At 43.7% G+C, this 20,110-nt stretch overlaps 1 protein-coding gene across 1 annotated transcript in view; it reads left to right on the forward strand.

Annotated features, from left to right (window-relative positions):
- The window catches only part of PDZD2 (PDZ domain containing 2), a gene marked incomplete at both ends in the record, with an annotated part of 139,747 nt that extends 124,433 nt beyond the window's left edge, over positions 1-15,314 (forward strand). The window contains 6 exons of the mRNA XM_080362951.1: positions 1,079-4,688; positions 5,609-5,726; positions 8,976-9,077; positions 11,409-11,679; positions 13,633-13,767; positions 15,148-15,314. Coding sequence (XP_080219077.1) covers positions 1,079-4,688; positions 5,609-5,726; positions 8,976-9,077; positions 11,409-11,679; positions 13,633-13,767; positions 15,148-15,314 — 4,403 coding nt within the window. The remainder of the gene's footprint in view (positions 1-1,078; positions 4,689-5,608; positions 5,727-8,975; positions 9,078-11,408; positions 11,680-13,632; positions 13,768-15,147) is intronic.
- Between the last annotated feature and the right edge of the window lie 4,796 nt (positions 15,315-20,110).

Raw genomic sequence — 20,110 nt, forward strand, 5'->3', positions numbered from 1 at the left:
TGCTTTACCTTTCCCCTCACCCTGCCCCTTTGGCAGAGAAGAGGGTCTCTTCAGTGTGTGAACCAGCACGCTGATGCAGGGCAGTACTTCAGATCCCAGCCCACCTACTTGAAACTGCTCTGTTGTCTCCCCCTTTGTTGACTCCAGGGGGAACCTGCACTCATTAACATAGGTACCAAAATTAAGTGTTATGGGTAATTCTGCAGGTTTGTGCATGGATTATGAAGATGTGCCAGCACGTTGGAGTGAGCAGAAAGGCATGTTGACTCTGTGAATACACCCCTCCTTCTCCATGTACTTTCTGGGCCTCATCTGGTAGTAACTGGCCTCTAGAAAGCATCTGGAATGGGGATGCGTGTCCCAAAAGTAATGTAGAAAGGTGCAAGCAGGCACTTAGGATGAATTGCTGGAAATTTAAGAGCAGGAGAAGTGGGTGAGCTGGAATGTGTTGAAGTGCAGCAGTGACAAGGAGCTCAGCATGTTGCCCAAGAGTGGGTTAAATGTGTATTGGAAGCAAGGAAAGGTCTGTGCCAGAAATCCTGTAAAGCCCATATGCTTAATGCATGTAGAACATCACCCATGCACGTCACATTAAACACCTGCGGAAGTGTTGAGATGATCAGAGTCAAGTTGATTATGCACAGCTCATAATGTGTTGTTATCTGTTCACCTTTGTTATGCCAGGGCTTTGTGTACTCTCTGAAATCTATTGGAGACATCTTTGATCAGACAAATGATGAGAAGCGGTACCACTCAGCCTGACTTACTGCCCACTGACAGTTTGGTAGTTGGCTACTTGACTGCTGAAATTTCAAAGATGAGAATTAAGCAGGTCATGACTACTCATCTTGGCTGAGTGGATTGCTCCTTCCTGTGTGCTACTCAAGTACACAGGTTGTGATTAATTTGAGTTGTTGTAAACATCATTACAGAATAGGAGGAGTGCAGAGCAAAAGGAAAACATGTAGTCTGAATGCATGGGTGTCTATTTTTGGTAATAAAACCCGGTGTATTGTGTATTGCTTCCCATATCTGACAGGATTTTGCTTCTTTTTTGTTTATTTTTCTCCTGATGCAGCTGTCAGCAGATACACAAACCTCATCCTGTCTCCAGGGATAGACAGTCAAAATCAGTCTGATGTCAACAGCATCCTCACAACTGAGGAAGAACTGAGTGCTGTGAAGCAAGAAGGGGCAGGTTTGCAAGGTGCTAGTGGCGGCTGCACGGTGGAGAGAACAACACTGCCACCTGATGCCACCAGCAAAGGCGTGCAGAAAGGTACTGTAAAAAGCAGCCGTGCTGAGGACTGCGCTGCCATCCCCATCACTGATATCGATGACTTGCTCAGCCAAATGGGTGCTCCCGAGAACAGGGCCTCGCGCACCCCGTCGCGAGCGGAAAGCCCCCTCCGAGATGGGTACACCACTATGTGCTGCTGTGGGACTGATGAAGGCTGTCCCGGTTCTGAGCCACGGCCAGCCAAGGAGGAGCTGCTGGAAAAAACTAGGAATTGTGAAGCTAATGCACAGGGAGTTTTGGGCCTGTCTGTGTTGGACTCTATTAACACAGGCAAACTTTTTACTGTGAATAAAAACTCCTTAAATAACTATTCTAGGAATTTTAGCAGTTTAAATGAGGATGAGTTTCCTGCAGCAAACTCTCTGCAAGGTAAGAGAAGCGACCCATTTCCAAAATCTATGTACGGAGCTGCAGAGGATTCTCACTCAGACACAGAGTCTGTCACAGAAAACTTCGATAGTGCTAATGAGGTGTTGCCTGGGCCATGCACTGCTGCTAATGCCTCCACAAGCTGCACTGTAATGGAATCGGATGAGGAGCAAATTGAGATTTGTTGCGTGAACGATGAGCCACAAAAGCCTACAGAGGAACAGCATCTCACATCTGCAACAAGCTCATCCTCTCTGTCCCTGCTGCACCCGTATGGCAGCAAAGTTTTGCAAACTGAGGGCTGTGCAATGTGTGGGTCACTGGAGACAAGCATCAACAAACTTGGCTTGGAGGATCATGGTGGTCCCACTCCATGTCCCTCACAGTGTTTGGATGTGTCCTCTGCAGCCTTGTGTGCTCCTTCCTCAGTTTTCCTGCCAGAAAAAGACATCCTAAAGAATTCAGTCAGTATCGCTGAAGTTTACTCTTCCTGTAACAATGGTGCCTTAAGTACAGAAGATCACATGGATGCGGGGAACAGTGATGGACATATGAAATGCTGTGAATCCTTTGAAGAGGAAGGGTCTCTGCACTGCAAAAAGATAAGCTTTTGCTCTGCTGGAAATGTCAATGGCTTGGAGAATGACTTGCTTGAGAAAGAAGGATGTCATGACGAGCAGAGATCCAAATCTGAAAGTGAAACAGCGGTTGATGACTGTAGTCATGCTGTTAGTTATTGCTTAGTGAAGAGAGAAACCAACAGTTTGTCCAACTTGTCTAAAACAGACAGCAATCATGTGAATGCATCATCACCAAGAGCAATATCACTCAGGTCTCCCTTTCCCACTAGATCTAAAGATCCAAAGGCTAATGCAACTCATGACTTGCCAGGGAAAAATGAGAAAATTAACTCTGTGACTTCAGGAAGGACTTCAAATGGAAAAGTCCAAAGCTCAGGCACAAATCACTGCAAAGGAGCTGCAGTACCGCACAGCCCATCATCACAGAAAAAATCTTGTCAGGAGTCTAAGGGGATTGCACAAAAAAGTATAATGGACACCTTTTTAAATAACCAGAAGACCAAAGCAGGACCAAAACTAAAAGGGTTCACTATCAAAAGCAAAGCAAAGGCAAATTCAGATTCTTCTGGCATTAATCCTACCAAAGTCAGTGGGGCTGATCAGAAAAGAATTTCTGTTTCCCCACAGCTGTCCCCAAAACTCCTTGGGAAGAAAACACCGTTGTCCAATAATTCACCAACAAGCCCAGATCCTGGCAAGAGCCTTTCAGCAGCCTCAAGGACTCTCAAGTCAGAGCTAGAAAATAAACCACCGCTAGTCATTTCTGGAGATTCACTTCTGCCTCTCCTAAATGGCACTGGCAGCCCAACAGTGAGCAGTGAAATGAAGCGTGGCTGTGAGGAGCTAACAGACCTGCAGCAGGCATGGGGAAAGCCAAAAGAAAAGCAAGTTTCCATGCAGCCTGTGGTATGTCAGAGTAAGGGTGCTAAGCTGGATGATTTCAGGGCCAGGGACGGTCAGTTCAAAGTCACTTCATCTCCTCAGGGGATACAAAAAGTTGAATATGTGAAAGGGAGGACTGAGAACCCTGGAACAGGCCTGAACATGATCAAGAGCATCTACAGTGCAGATGACCTTAAGCAATTACATCTGCAAAATGTAGGACCATCTGCCGGAGGCTCTTCTTCATTGAGGTCCCCTGCAATTCACCAAGAACAGGTGGAAGGGCAGGAGATCCAGCGTACTTTCATTGAGGTGAAGCTTTCCTCTTCATCATCCTCTTCCTCCTCCTCCTCTGCCTCTTCCTCACCAGCATCATTTTTGCAGTTGCCGTTGCTGGAGAAAACAGAAGAGGTGAATGCAGAAGTGCCTCGTCTCACTGAGGAGATGAGGAGCGTGCAGTATTTCTCAAATGGGGATACTGCCAGAGACAGAAATCTCCATGGCTTATCGAAACCCGTGACAAGAACTTACTCCATGCCAGCCCAGTTATCTGGTCACTTGAGGGAGGAATGCCATGTTGCAGAGGGTCATCCTGTGCAAGGACTCCAGGATGATCCTGCAGAGGAGAAATACTCCCAGGCAGCGACAGCGATGTTAAAGATGGTCCATCTCAACCTGACGAATGGCCAGAGAGGGAAGGAACAAGCAAACGCCTCCAGAAGCACCCAGAGGATCCATGACACATCCCCCTCGGCGGGTGACATTGACTACCCTGTCACCGATAGGCTGAGGATTTTCAAGAGGAATTACTTCTACTATGAGCTGAACTGGCCACATGAACCTACCTCATCCTTCTCTGTCAAACAGAGGATCAAATCCTTTGAAAACCTGGCAAATTTTGACCGGCCCATTGTGAAGGCAATTGATACTCACTCGGCTGTGAGGTCTCCCCTCTCCAGGAGGTCATGTGGTGCAATGGCCGCTGCAGCCAGCCCTGCTGAGACACCACGGGCCTTGCGGCGCAGCTTGAGCTCCTACGGCGGCAGTCTGAGCCCGGCCACCGCCACGGCCAAGGCTCACACCAGTGCAGAGCCCACTCGAGTGGCAGAGGGCAGCAAGGGGGAACGAAAGCCCCAGAGGAGCGAGGAGGGCAGCGCTGGGGCAGACGCAGCCGCCTTTCCCCCCTCTGCCTCACAGACACGCCGCAGCCGGGGCCTGGGGCGGCCGCTGCTGTCCCGCTCCCGACTGCGGGAGCTGAGGGCCCTCAGCATGCCCGACCTGGACAAGTTGTGTGCAGAGGGCTTCTCGGGGCCACCGCCACCCGTATGTTTTAAGACAGAGCTGGAAATCACACCCCGCAGAGCCCTTGGCTTGCCTTGCCGGAGCAACGCAGCCCTGTCCAGCCGGGGCGGCCCTGCTGAGGTGGGCGCGAGAGGGACGTGTGCCAGCAGCCCTCGGGACAGTGGCTCGGGGACTCCAGGCTCCGCTTCGGATGACGACGTGCCCCATGGCAGCTCTCCGGATGGGGAGTCCTCAGAAAAGAGCTGGTCCATCAGGTTGGTGTCAGCTTTGTGACCGCAGTTTTGTTTTCATCCCATAAGCCTCCCCTGAGGTGAAATTTTCCCATTGCCCTCTGTCCACCCCACAGCACCTTTCAGCTTTGCCCCAGCTGCCATTCCCCTCACGATTCAGGGTGCCATCCTTCATGTTCTTTTAATGCATGATGGCACACACGCTTCAGTACAGGATCATAGAATCGTGGGATAGTTTGGGTTGGCGGGGGACCTTCAAAGCTCATCTAGTCTGATCCCCCTGCCATGAGCAGGGACATCTCCAGCCAGATCAGGTTCCTCAGAGCCACGTCCACCCTGGCCTGGAATGTCTCCAGGGATGGGGCATCGACCACTTCTCTGGGCAACCTGGGCCAGGGTTTCACCATCCTCATTGTAAAAAGTTTCTTCCTTATCTCCAGCCAGAATCTCTTTCCATTAGTTTAAAACTGCTACCCTCGTCCTATCCATGAAATGCTCTACCCTGGCAAGGCCAGGCTCTCTTTCTGTGTCCCTTCTTTCTGGTTTTGGTCAGGTTTTGGCCACATTGCAGCGCAGCAGCTGCTCTGGAGGGAAGGCTGCACAGCGCTGGCTGCCAGCACAGCCTGCGGTGACAAACGAGCTTGTTGTCCTGCCAGAAGCAGTCCGCAGATGTAGCTGTCTCCGTGTTTTTGTTCGTGTCTGTTGCTAAAACCATTGGGACGGACGAGGGGAACAGAATGGGGACTGATTTTCAAAGTTATTCAGGAATTGGTGTATCTACCCCTTCCCGTTCTCCCAGCATACACCATTTCTGACCTGCTTTTGAGATTTCTGCTTTTTAATGAGCTAGCATCATTTACCCTAAGGCAAACTACATCGTGTACCTGAAATGTACATGGTCTAGGAATTTAAAGCTGTCTTTTACATTTTTCTATTCATTTAAGCTTTGATCAGCTGCTCATCTCAAGCCTGGACCAGCAAAAACTGCAGTCTGTTTTGTCAGCGATTGTACCAAAATGTGATGTTGCTGCTATGCTCCAACAAGTCAAAGCACAAGTAAAGGTAAAATCCAGAAGATGAAAGTAGGTTATTGGTGATATTTTTAAGGGTTTTCTTACTGGAAGATAAAATCTGTTCGGAACAATTTTGGGCTCCTCCAGTACTCCTGTGGAATGTTACAGTTGATGGTGATCTTATTAATGCTGGTTTTTTAATGCCTGCTATACATAACACATACATAATAATGCATATGTAATAATACATAATACATTTAAATGGCTTTTGTGTGAGAAAGGGTATTGTTTCTCCAGTGGAAAAGCAGTTTTGAGCCACAATGAACAGACGTAGTTTAAGTGTAGAAGTGTGCCTCCATTTGAGTCATTATTATAACTGAGAAACTCCTGGTTTTGCCAACAACTGCACATCAGAATTCTAGCTTTCTACCAACCGTCTGTGTCAGACTCACTTTCCCCACCATGCAGGAGTAGCTCAGCTCCTCTCTGTGCCTGGAAGCACCCACATTTTGTTAGAAGCTGTAATTGCGGAAATGAAATTCGTTTTGTTTAGTGCTGAACTGGTGGCTTGCAACACCAGAAAGCGGCTGCTGAGGGTTTGTAAGAGACTCCTGTGCCCTTTTTGCTCTCTCTGCGGAAACTGGTCATTGCATTAAGATAACGTGCTTCATTGTACAGGTGTTTAAAGGAGGCGTCCAAAGTGAAATGATTGCCAGAGCATTACTTCCATCTGTGTTTGTGTTTTTGGGGAACCTCCATATCTTTTTTAAATCAGAAGTTGATAAAATAATGACAGCACTGGAGGGGAAACTGACATCTGGTCCACATAACTGCTGGCTGAGTTGCATTTAGAGCATTCCTGAGTCTTATTCACAAAGGTTGCTATCTGAGACCTTAAACATGCTGGGGGGAACAGCACCTCCCGAAAATACCCAGCTTTATCTCATTCCAGGGACAGTGTAGCTAAGCCTTGCAAGTCCCAAGGGGTTGGTGAGCCAAGAGGGTTTGGTAGGTTTACTGATAAAATTAGGACTGGATTGTCCTTCTGACCAAAGGTAATTAAGTGTTCATTGAAGTATTTTGCATGGGGTCTTGCAGAGATTGTGTATTTATGCCACCTTTCAAAGTCTGAGTACTCAAATATTTATAAAGCTAAACGCTTTTTGGAATGCACTCCCTGTCTGCGTAGTTTCTTAACCATATTTAAGACCAGTTTGGCATGTACGCTGGAAAATCTTACACTAGTCAAATGCTGGATTTAAATGTACAGTAGGACAGTTCTTCATAGTTATGCAACTTCTGATAAATGAGATGAACTGCCTGATTCAGGCTCAGACCTTCCCTGGATAGAGTTTGTCATAATCTTTTCCTCTGAATAGTGCTGAATTTACTGCTAACTTTTAGTAAGTACTCCTAATATTAAAAATAAATATACAGGCATTTTGTTGTTCAAATTTGTATGACTGATGATCTTTGGCTAATGGGCTAAACAGAGGTGATCATTGGAGGCCTTGTGTGTCCACTCTGTGGCCAAGTAAAGTGATAAGCATCCACAGCCCAGCCTCTGTGCCCCATAGTGCAGGTGCTGGCTGAGGACAGCACTGAGATCTGGGGAGAAAGGAAATGCACGACCTTGACAATGGGAAGCAAGGGTTCACACAGTATTGCTGACTGGCCCAGGACATGTGGTCCTCACACAACCCTCTAGCATCTCAGCCTCTGATATTCTTATTTTTTTCCTTTCCCAGTGTAAGCAGATGAAGTTGTGGTGGCAAAGGTTGGAATGAAGCTGACCTCTTAAACACAAAGAGTTGCTATAGTACTTAATGGTCCAAGATATGTATATGTTTCCACTACACTCACTGCACTTGAAAGGGGCTAGCGTGGATAGATAACTGAGTTTATTATTTCCAGCCTAACATAAAACTGTTTACACTTAAGTACAGGTGAGGAGTGTCTGAGCATCTCCAGAAGAATCTGGACTGAGAGGGTCAGCCCTGACTGCTCCTCTCTCTTTGAGCGCTGATGGATCAGGGTGGCACTGGTTTCTGACACGGGCTCAGTGAATTGCAGACGTGATTCTAATGCAGAAAATCTTCCAGGGCCACTGTTTGGCAAAAATGCACAAAGTGAGGGCAAGAATTTGATTGTTGTTTCATCAAAAAATGATATTTGTGGTTCCCTGTGCCTTTTGAAATGAAATTAAAAGGCAAAGCTGAGTCAAAATGTTGAGTTCAGAGAACTCAATATGTCATTTAATGCTAAATAGATTAGGAGGTTGGTTTCTAATGATGTGCCATAAATTTCAGTGTTGGCAGTTTCTGGAAATGACTGGTGTTGGATGGGATCTCGGGGAAAAGCTGAGATACCTGCATTCTAGTCCCCACTTCTGCTGCTCTGCCCTGCAGTCAGTTACTATCCCCTTAATCCACCAGATGCCTGCTTATTGTCCCCCTTACAGCACAAAATGTGGTCTCTGTAAGAGTGTCTGGTTAAGTCCTAATAACCATGCGGCAGCAGCACCAGACTTGCTGGACAGGACTGCTTCTCTGTCGTGGCAAATCCTGCATTTTGGCAGCAGGCCATCCATCACTTTGGAGAAATCAGCTTTACACTGTTGTCTGGAGCCACGTTCAGCCCTGGTGCAGACCTGCGCCAGTCCCTTTCCTTTGGTGGATGCTCCCATTTCTACAGTGGCACATTTAGACCTGTTTGAATCACTAACAAGCTCCTAACTTTTGTCTCCCAAGTAAAAGTTAGTCCTACTGTCCCATCTAACCTTCCCAAGCTTCAATTTGTAGTCAGTGCTACTTGCAAGGTTGTCCAGCACTGCTGAGAAGAGGTTGATGCAACTGCCTTTCAAGGAGAAGGAGAAAGGAGATAAGAGAAGTGTTTGTAGTTACTGGAAATTACAGAGCTTGCTCTAGAAAGGTGTATGGGAACTGCTGAGTTTTGACTGCAAAATGTCGAGCAATGCAATATTCATTATAGCCTGTGAAAATTGGGCTGCTGAAGGTTTAATACCCTTCCACTGTCCTAGTTTGGACTTTGCTTTCTAGCCTCATAGTGAGAAACATTTGCTGTCATAGGAGCTCTTCAGGATGGCTACAAGTCATCTGTATCATGAACAAAAATGCATTTCATGTCTCTGTTTTAATTCCTTGAGTTGTTGGGTTTTCGTACCTGCCATAGTCTGAGGACAGTGGGAATTTGTCATTTGTGTGAGAACTTGGTCTTGATCTTTGGGTTTTGTTTTTCTTCTCCTTCCTCCTCCCCTCCACCTCTGTTTTTCTGCTAGAGCAAAGAAGACACCTACTTTGTAGTCTTGCACAAAGAAGAAGGAGCTGGCCTGGGATTCAGTGTCGCTGGAGGAACGGATCTGGAACAGAAATCAGTCACGGTAAGTGATGCCTGCAAGTCATTTTTAGCAAGCCTCACTTTAAAGCAGGCTGTTGAATAGATCAAGTGGTCGTTTATTGAGACTCACTGCAAGTCGTTCACGGTCACAAAACTGTGTCTCTCAGAGGTGGCTGCATACCATCTGCTACTGAAATCACAGAGCATCTGGTAAGCGTAATTTTTATTATTGGAGATGGGTGCCAATTACGTTTTCAGTCTTTCAAAGTCTGTTACTGGAGAGGATCGGCTAGATCTAAATCGTCTGTGTGTACACAGAATTCTGCATGCAGTTGCAGTGCATGTAGCCGTTTAGGGGAGATTTTCTCCCCCAGCCCTTGAAGGTAAACTCTGTGCAGCAAAGTCTTTGAAGGATTTTGCAAATCCTGAGAATGACAGCTTTGCACCTCAGCAGACATTCTGGGTTTCATGTCACAAATTTGTTCTGGTGTTAGAAAGACCTGTGGGTGGCAGGTAAATGAGGATTGCTGTTTTGGCTGGTGTTTGTGTTGTTTTGCTTTTTAAAGTGTTCTGTAGCATTCTAAACTAAAGTTACTGTTTGCCATTAAATGATGTTGGTGTGTAAACAGTGATATCAAGTAAATTGTACACTGTTAAAAACCAGATCATTGAGACAGAAGAATGCAAGACACCCATGTCTCGTCTGACAATTCCTTTACATAGGCTATGCATTTAAATTCTGCCCTGAGAGAGATCATGAAGTGCTGAGATTAGAAGAAGGGCATGTCTTCAGTCTTTGTGGTCTGCAGCAGCCATTGCAGAAATCTGATTTTTGCTCTTAGACAGGACCAATATAGGGAAATGTCTTACATGGTCACAGTCTCGGGAATGAACTCAGCTTCTCTCACTGCAAAGGCTGTGTTCCATGTCTGTGGTCCAAATACTCGCAGTGTCAGCTGTGAGCAAGAGGAGGGCTTAACAGTGTCCCACCCAGAGAGCTCCTCACTTAGGTACTGGGACACTACCCAAAAACATGATCTTGAGCTCTCTCAGGATGAGTAGCTGATGAAGTCTTTCTGCTGAATGCTGTTAGCCACGAGAACAAAAGAGCATGAGCTCCTGCTCTTTCCAGATCCTCTTTGTTGAGTGTGTGTAAAGCATGCTTCTCGGGTGGGAAACCTTTTAACGTCCTGGACCTACTGGGATTCTGGATGCCGGCTGCATTTAGGGTTGGCATTGGATGCTGAGTAACTTAGATGGGCTTTTCTGCTCGCGTTTGGGTGCAGAAATAGAAATTCCCAGTGCGCCTTAAGGTACGGAGGAGTTGAGCAGGTGAGGAAAGGCAGCAGATGTTTCAGACATGACTGCTGTATCCAATTTACCTCATGCCTTTGGATGTCTGTATCTCTCATTGTGGCTGTTATTCCAGTTTTGAATGCCTGCTGAGACTGGCTGGAAGTTTATGTCTCTCTGTAGTCTGGGTATCGGGAGAAATTCCTGGAGAAAATGCCATGCAGAATTTTGTCCACAGATTTGCTGCCTTGAGCTTTTGCCCAGTGGACCTAGAACATGGTAAGCCATACTCTGGCTGCTACAATTACAGTGCCTGATAGGCAAGTCTTGAAATACTGGGTCTTGAGTCTTTTAGTCAGTTCCTTTTATGTAAATGGCACACAACTAAGTCTCGACTGCACTTTTTTGGAGTTTGCTTAAAGTTTAATCAACTCTGAATGGAATATATTTTCTGTAGAAAAAATGCATTTCAAGCCACTAAGTCACCCATTTGCATCTATTTACATGGTATTTGGTCAGCCAAATTGAGATGGACAATTAAATACTTGTACAACTGCAGTAAGTCAGAGCCTTTCTTTGCACAGATGATGCGCACCACTTAGAAGTATGTGTTTGAAAACAGCACAGGGTGTGTGTCCCAGACAGTGGGAATTTGAGGAGTGGGTATCGCACACCGCAGTGTTGTTCTTGGTGTTTGACATAACAAGGATGTGGATTTAATCTGTCTGCTGCTTGGAAGTATGTTAATTGAACACCTTGAGGCATTCAGTGACAACATGAGTGACTTGTGATATTACATGCTTTAGCTGATTTTGGTTGTCTTTGGCTTGGAAATGGCCATGCAATAATAGCATCTTTTCCTCTGCTTGCACCACCATCTCTCACTACAGTTCTTGTCCAGTCACGTAGGCCTTAGTGTAATACTTGAGGATGTTCATTGGAGCAAATGTTGTGTGCTTGATATCCGGGCAGTGGGCACTGCTTGCAGACTTTGGTAGGGTCTCCGTGCTCTCCGTGGCCTGTAGAACACCATGTGTGGTCGTGAGGTCACTGCATCCTGAAGCTGAAATTTTTGTTGTAGGTGCACAGAGTGTTTTCAAAGGGAGTTGCATCTCAAGAAGGAACTATTCATCGAGGAGATCTTGTTCTGTCAATCAACGGCAAGTCTCTTGCAAGCTCAGTCCACGGGGATGTCCTGAACACTCTTCATCAGGCAAGACTATACAAATATGCGGTCATTGTCATCCAGAAGGAAAAAGACAAAGCAAACAACTTCTCCAGACTTGAGATATCAGCTACTGGCAAAAAATGTGTGGGGTCTGGAAAGGATGTTTCCATGGCAATAGGAACAGGTATGATCTTTGTCCAAGAACAGTTGGAAGGATTCCCTTGCAGAGCAGACTGAAGGGAAAATATCCATGATGTCCATGTGTTTTAGATTAAAAGTGTCTGTGCCTTATGCAATCGAAGGCAGCAAATGAAATTACCTTTAAATTTTATTTGTTCTCTTTGGAGCAGTTTGGTTTTGGTTTGGTTTGGTTTTTCTCAATATCATAACTAGGCAGAAACTTAGAAGGACATTCAGGGCCTAATCCAATTTCTACTGAAGTTAGTGATTCCACATATTCTTGCAATCCAGGATAAACTAATTTTAAGTAATAACAGTAGTCGGAGAAAGAAAGCAAACGACCAAAAAAGAAAAAAAGAAATGAAACCAACCTCAAAGAAAACTCCAAACCCTGCATTTTGTTATGCATAGGGACTGAACTTGCCACTTTGTAACAGCAGTTTTCCTACTGTTTCTACTAAAAACATAGAAAAAAAATATTTTCGTATTACGGTAAATGAAGCCAAATCCAAGTCAGCCATCCCACAGGAAACTAGGAATAAATGGTTTAAGTGCAGACCTGTGAGTGGAATGGCAAGTTCCTGTTTGGGAACAAGGCAGCATGCCAGCATGAGGGCTGCACTTGGGGTGTTACAAACAGATCCCTCCAATTTTTGTAGAATTAGGAGAAACCCCTTTGTTACCTGTCTGCATGCTACTGCTTCGGGAGCAGGGGATGACCTGCTTCAGTCCTGCAGGGTCGCTGGATGGTGTGGGCAGTGGTTACAGTAACTGCTGACAGACCTGGTGTTGTGGCTTCCCTGGCCTTCCAGGGCAACACCAGGCACTCAGCTGAGACCACCCCAAAACGCGGACATGGAGCTGCCCTTACGCATTTTTAACCCATTGGCCATAATCATTACTGGTTTGGGTTTTTTTTTCCTGTAGCATTTTTATTGTTTTATGCTTTCACCGGGATTTATAGTACAGCTTTGTAATACGGCCTAAAAGAAATAGGAAGCACTCTGTAAATGAATGGATCAGTCTTTCTGGGATTGCTCCCATGGACAGAACACATGTAATTACTACAGAATGCGTTTCTACCCTTAACTCGCTGTGTCCTGGTCGTTGACAGATCCGGAACATCTGCTGGTGCAGGCACTAGGGGGCAACATAATGTTATAATCAACAGTATTGAGTTATTAATGTATTTCCATCTTGAAGGCAAAGCACAGCTTCACATGTTTTCGATAACATTTAAAGTTGTTTCAGATAACAGTAGTAGTAATTTGTGATAGTTCAGACTGCGTAATTTTGATGTTCACACAGGGCAAAGAAGGCCCTGTTTTCCAAAACTGTGGATTTATTTCCTCTGAAGCAAACCCATGTTTTATGTCAGCTACAGCAATATTGCATTATAAAAATGTCTGCTACATAGAAGGCAGGATGCATGTGCAGGTAATTGTGGTTATTTCCATACACATGAGACCAAAAATGATTATTCACACTAGTGGTGATTAGAAACTTTTACTTAAGAGGATGCAACACGTTTGTTTAATGCAATGTTTCATTCATTACTGCTTTTTTAAAAGATGTGGCTCATTGAGTAAGCAAGTGGGAGCAACTGAAAGAAAAATAAGTGCTCGTCACTCACTGTTTTTGCAATTTTTCAGTTATTTTGTTGATGTTTAGAGTCTTTACTAAGTTTGCTAAGCTTTAATTTTGAAAAAAAAAGCCTTGGTAAGTTTTTTTTGAACATGCAAAATGAAAATATCTCTGCGTGAACGTGTTTTGTACTGTTCCCCCTTCACAGCTGCAATCATACATATTCACTTCTGAGGAAGTGGGTGACAACATGTTCTAGTTTGAATATGAACTGAACTCTGAATTGCTTTGTCACTGCAGCAAAACCAAACCATACACAACTTGCAGTTTTCCGTTAACCGTATAACAATATGCTGCGTATCTTGTGTCATAGATCCAAACCTGGATATGAATGATGTCATCTGTGTTGAATTATTGAAAACCTCTGCTGGCTTGGGATTCAGTCTTGATGGTGGAAAAGCTTCCATTGCTGGAGACAGACCCTTACTTGTGAAAAGAATATTTAAAGGTACTACAAGCATGTAAATACAGTGGATATTGTTCTGGTTACCCTTCTGTGCATTGTACAGACATTTTAACTCTGGACTTGATGTTTTTTGAAGCAAGCTTTTGGTTTGTGACCTTCATTTTTTACCATTTGCTAGCCAAAGTGGTCATTAAAATAAACACTCCTGGGAATGGCTACAGGTTCCATCTGCTCGTAGAAGTTTGTGGAGCAATCAGATTTACTAAATATGATGCAGTTTCTTCCTTAGCTTATCAGCTATTCTAGACATTAAATTACAACAGCAGTATTGTACGTAACAGTTTGAGAAGCTCATGCCTTTTATCCGATTCTCTTTTCTAAGAGAAGTACAGGGCAGATGATCAGTGTGGTTCCAAAGCACCATCCTGCATTGTACTCAATTAGTAGTTTTACCTTTTTTTCCTTAGATATCAGTATTTGCTTTCACTAAGAATAGGTGGTGTTCATATTCAAAAACTATCACTCTTGGATGGTCTGTTTGTTGGCAGGTAAAGTTAAATGAACCGTGTATCGAAAGGAAACCCATCCCAGAAGTATGCTGTGATTTTAATGTCTTAGTCTGGGATTCAGTTTAGTGAAAAATATAGCACTTTCTAAGGAAGATGATGTTCTCACTGAAGCTGCAGGTTTGCAGCATTTATACAGGATTAGCTTTCACAGGTATATTCTCTCATCAAGGAAAAAAGGCTGATATTTTCTGAATGTCATATCAATTTATCTGTGTGTTTGTTTTCCGCTCTTTAGAAGGTGATTCAGAGGGTAAAGGACATGTTTAATTTTTGAGCTCACTAATTTTTCTCTTTAGATACAATCCCTTGCTCCTCCCTTTTCTCCTCCCCTCCCCACGGTGACTGATGATGCCGGTTATCGTCACAGAAAACCTACTTTCACGAGCAGTGAAGGGTGTGTCCCTTCCTAGGAGCTGTTTCTCTCACTGTCATGTTTGTCCTACCTTTGCTACCCATGTTCGGTTTGTTCATCCTTGTTATCCAGGTTTGAAAATCTAGTGCATTGTCTACTTATTACCATATTAAAATTCTGTTTGAGAAAATACATCCATGCTATGGTACAAGCAGTATGTTTACTTTATCGATCAGGTTTTCTTACAGCTGCAGGGGTAAAGTACGGCATATTCCATGCACTCGTGCTGCTTCCTTCTGAGAACAAGGATTTATCTTGGTTAAAATAACACTTTCTGTGAGATTAGGTTAGATTGCTAGAGCTGAACGGAACATAAGTGGCTTGTACTGAAACACCACTCTTGGAAAATTGGTTTATTTGCTGTTCATCACAGTGGAAAGCAAATTTTTGTGGGATTACTTTTTTTTTTTCCACACTGACTTTTTCTCCATTTGCTCCTAGGTGGTGCTGCAGAGCAATCTGGAAACATAGAAACTGGAGATGAAATTCTTGCTGTTAGTGGAAAATCATTACTTGGCCTCATGCATTACGATGCCTGGAACATTATTAAATCTGTACCGGAAGGCCCTGTACAGTTGCTGATCAGAAAACGCAGAACTTCAGTGTGATGGAAGCATTAGATCTAGTGACACTTACTAAGAGAAAAGATTTAAAACTGGCTGGAAGCTGTTTTTTGATTCTAAAACCAACACAGAAGTGTCTTAATACTCTACAGAGAGGTGCTAAGAGCCTTGGAGAACCACTGAGCAAGCACATGAAGAGCTTGATAAAATCTCACCTAATTATCAAGGATGAAGGAAGCCAAATGTTAGAGACAATTTGGTATTATGTGGCAGTTTTAATGGAACTTCAAGACCTCTCCTGGGTTTGATTTCAAATATTTTGACTGAGATAAATAACACTGTGCCTGTCCCTGATAGTTTTAGTATCTGCAGAAGGAGTATAACTTGTTGGTTGCCATCCTGTTGACATGGATGGGTATTTAGACTGTACTGTATAACGCAGCTGTAATAAGGCTTCAGAACACTGACTAAGGGTCTGGTCCTTTTCTGTTGTAATAAGAGAATGTCTGGAACAATCTCACTTTATTCTTCTAAGTGCAGTTTTACTAGAAATGCATGACAAAAGAGTTTAATTTTGCACATTTTTAATGCCTAAAACATCAGCATTTTATTGCAAAACTGGAAAGTCCTTCAATTGTGGTGAATGCCGAGTCAGTTCATGAGTTCTAAAAACTGATGAACTGACTCGCCATCCACCACAATCGAATTGAATTTTAGATGTAACTTGTATCTGAAAGCACTTGGCATTAATGCGGTAGAAATCTGTGAGCAAGAGCATCATGCCCACCAAGGCATAGACTGAGCTATTAGTTATGATTAAAATGGGAGCAATAAAAATTGGGGTCTGAATTTTCATATTTAAGGCTTGCAATGTTAGAGACATTAATTTTATTTTTTTTTTTAAAAAAAGAGAGATAATTTTGTGTGCTGAGCTCTTGCAGATCTCACAGACTTAAGCGATTGCAAAGCGCATCTGAAAGCCAGGCTGCTTTTATTTGGCTGCAGGAGGGATTTCAACGTATTAAGTCTGAACTGGCTATATTTGTGGTGGCTTTTAATTGCTCTTTTTTGTCTTCTCTTGTGCAGTATTTATTTTTGCTTGTGTGAGAGTGGGTGAGGGTGTGTGTGTAAGATATAAGTACAGCTGGCTGTGTCAGGAAGATGCTGACACTGAGCATTCTGGATGACGAAAGTGAACACTGTTTGTGTAGATGGGAGAAACCGTGCTGTTAGATACAGCAAAACTGACACAGTTGCAGTGTGTGAGCATTTCTTTTCGATTTTCTCACCTCTACTCACGGTAGAGGCACCAGTAGCAAAGCGTGCTGCTGAGTGTATTTATAATCTGCCGTGCTGGCAGGAGAGTGTGTGGGTGCAAGAGATTAGACTCTTACTTCTGGGATAGCTAAACAACGTAAAAGAGATACTGGAGGGAAGGGGACAGTGTCCTTCTCAGCTGAGGACAAGTTGTTTGTTCCAGAGTGCTCAGGTTGTTTGTCCCATTAGGCTGGAGACTGTTGCAGCCAGCCTGCCCAGCGTGAAGAGCTTTAAGCCTGGAGATGGTCCAGATCTAAAGTGCTGCCTATGTTTCTAGTGAGCCAAGGCACTGCGTAGCTGCTGCATAAAGGTCTGGGCTTGTCGCTTGGCCCTGCCCCAAGATCATACTGTAGTTCAGTTTATTTAGATTTATTCAGCAGTGCTTGGAGCGATGCCTCCAGGTTAGTGGAGCTCTCGCTTCGCTTCATTTCTGTGACAGCTTCATTAGACTGCAACTCATGACGTGCAGAGGAAAATTCAGTTCTGCAAAGCAACCTGAGACCAGGCAAGCAGAAAAGCTGTGCAGTATTTCCCTGAAAATGAATAAATTTAATTAATTTTCAGTGACATATTAGCATGTGAATCCAGGGAGAGATGCAACTTTTGGTTACAGGAAAGGCAATTCTGTACATATTCCCATAGCTGCTTTGCCTGCAGGATTTCTGTGGAAACCAATTCAGATTCAGTGCTATGAAAGAACAGTGGAACTGGGTCCCCTGTGACCCTAAAGCTCAGTCACTCCATCGGAACTAGTCCTTGCCTCCGGTCACCTCCATGGTGGAGGAGGCTTCAGGAGGATGCAGCTTTTTGAGTCAGAGGACCACAATGAGGTTGTCAGCCTGTGCTAGTATACAAGAGGTTACCCCTGCATAGTTGCTGAAAAACAGGGAGAAGACATTTGGCAATGACAATTAAATGGCAAGGCTTTCTTCAGGAGTGACCCAAATCTGATTGCAATAGTGTGTATAATAGATACATAAAATGCATGTGGAATTTAATGCAGCGTAGTGAATACATACCTGTATACACATAATACGTACAAGCGCAGTACTGAGTTTTTGCTGCTTTAATGTGATCACAGTTGTGTTTTAGGAAGTGGCTTTTTTTTTCAGTCCGCAGTTTGAAATTTTGGAGGTTCCAATGCAGGGAGGTGTATGTCTCTCTTGCTTCTAAACTGGTGTGAGCTCAAAGGTAAAGTCTTCATTTTGTAAATTAAACTTAATTTGAGGTGCTTTAAGATGATAGGTGGTAAATATTTTCAGATGCTTATTTGCAGGTACTGTTTATTGTGAGTGATTTAGAAGGCTTTCAGTTTTCAATAATCAAATACTGTTTGGTATTTTATTTTACATGCACGTAGATATGTGTTGGCTGAGTAACGGCAAAAAGAGGGGGGGATTTTTGTGTGTGATTTGGTAGTGGCTATAATTTAAAAGATAAGTTTAGTGTTTTAAGTCAGATAGTTACCATGGATAGAATGATAGACTTTTCTACTAACATTACAGCAAGAAAAAGAAGAATATTTAACCCCGATTGTTTCTGTTCCAGAAAATAATTTGTTTGTTTTGTGAAAGAACAAGAAACATCTTTTCTGATGGTACCAGCGTTGATATGACTACAGTTGCATTTCCTGACGTCTCTGTTGGGGTGACTTTCCCCACAAAAGTGCCAGGATTTAGGCAGTCTGGGTCTGCTTTGTTTCAAACAGGATGAACAGACCAAACAGATGTGGTGAACCTTTGGTTGTGCACCTGGCAAAGTAAATACTCTTTTTCTAAGAGCCTGGTTACACCAAAATGACAAAGGGCATTGCATTCATTCATCATTACTCACTAGGTTCACGAGCATTTTTGGCCTTGCTGTTTGCATATGGGTCCCCATAGTGATTCTTTGCCACGCTGCAGGGTTGGCCAGGCTCTAGGAGAGCAGTGACTCTCCAAAGACTGTAAGTTGCATCTTGGAAGACCAAAAACTCAGGATGAAATTACAGACTTGGTCCACAACTCTTCACCAGGGACCTGAAGTCCTGGGGCACATCCTGGATATGAGAGTGGGCTCTGGTGCGATACTGCCAGTGCGTGTTTTGCAGCCTGTTGTATCTGGAAGCTCTTTCCAGCTTCTGTGGGGATTTGCATCTGTATTAAAAACTGTGAGATTAGGCCTAAATTAGGGAGGGAGCAACATCTGATCATTTTCTTTTTTAAAAAAAAAAATAAAATAAATAAATATGAGGGCAGGTAAGTATTAATAAGTGGTTGAGTGATTAATATTTTCTAATGATCTTCACCTAACTCTAGTTAATGTTCTGCAGTGGTTCTTGTCAAAATCTGAAGGAACTATTCCCAGATGGGAATGTTTACCTGGTTCTACATTTAGGGGATATAAATGTATACGTGGAACTATTGATAAGCAGTAGACTAGATTATATGAGAAATGGGGATCCCACTGTAGTTAGGTTTTGAGTGTTAGGCTGATACACTTATTGTATGATATTGTATATTTACACTTTTATTTATATAAATAAAACTTCTTTTAATGAAAACTGTTTAATATGCCTTGTATATTACAAAAAAAAAAAAAGTGAGTGCAATAACATGAAATAGATTGTACATTTTTCAATTTGCTGTCTCTGTTATGTAAATCTGTATTGCCATAAACTGTTTTGTTTCAGGTTTTTAGTGATTTTGGAAATAAATGGTATCCTTAGTACTCGTCTGGATATTTATTTCTCTTATGCCAAAGCCTGCCTGGTCCACAGCTGGAACTGACATTGCAGGGACAAGGTTGTCTGGGAGACCACAGTCGAAGACTAAGTGTTAATGCTGTCCAGATGTGCATATGAGCTGTTAAATACCATCTAAGCTGTTAAGTATCTGGTAAAATACCACTCTCTAAGAACTGTCATTCACTGTGAAGGAGGTTAATGCATTTAAGACGTGTTAGAAGGTGTTTTGTAGGACTTGCTTCAATATCTTCAAAGCAAATATGCACTTTGTTTCTTCCTGCCCCTTTGGAAGGAAAATGTGGATGGCAAAGGTGAAATGTAGAGTTTTCATCAAGAGCAGCAGTCACTGCAGCACGTCACCTATAAACTGTACCTCCTGCCCAGCCCCTGGGCTATGAAGGAATGGGTCATATGTATAGGTAACATGTATATACAGCTAGTCCTAAACTGGTATTTGTTCCTATCATCCACCTAACCAGGGGATAATCTCCCCTCCAAAACTGCAGTGAGCCAGCAGTGTGGGCTGGGCTGGAGGTGACCTGTCTGCGCATAGAGTAGAGCTCAGGCTGGGAGCTAGATGCCCTCATCTCCAAACTGGGAGAGTTTCCATCAAGTGTTCATAGAATCAAAGAATCACAGAATGTTAGAGATTGGAAAGGACCTCAAAAATCACCTAGTGCAATCCTGCCAGAGCAGGAACACCTAGATGAGGTTACACAAGAATGTGTCCAGGTGGGCTTTGAATGTCTCCAGAGAAGGAGAAGCCACAATCTCCTTGGACAGCCTGTTCCAGTGCTCT

This window comes from Nesoenas mayeri (assembly GCF_963082525.1).
Source record: "Nesoenas mayeri genome assembly, chromosome: Z".
Taxonomy (NCBI): Eukaryota; Metazoa; Chordata; class Aves; order Columbiformes; family Columbidae; genus Nesoenas; species Nesoenas mayeri.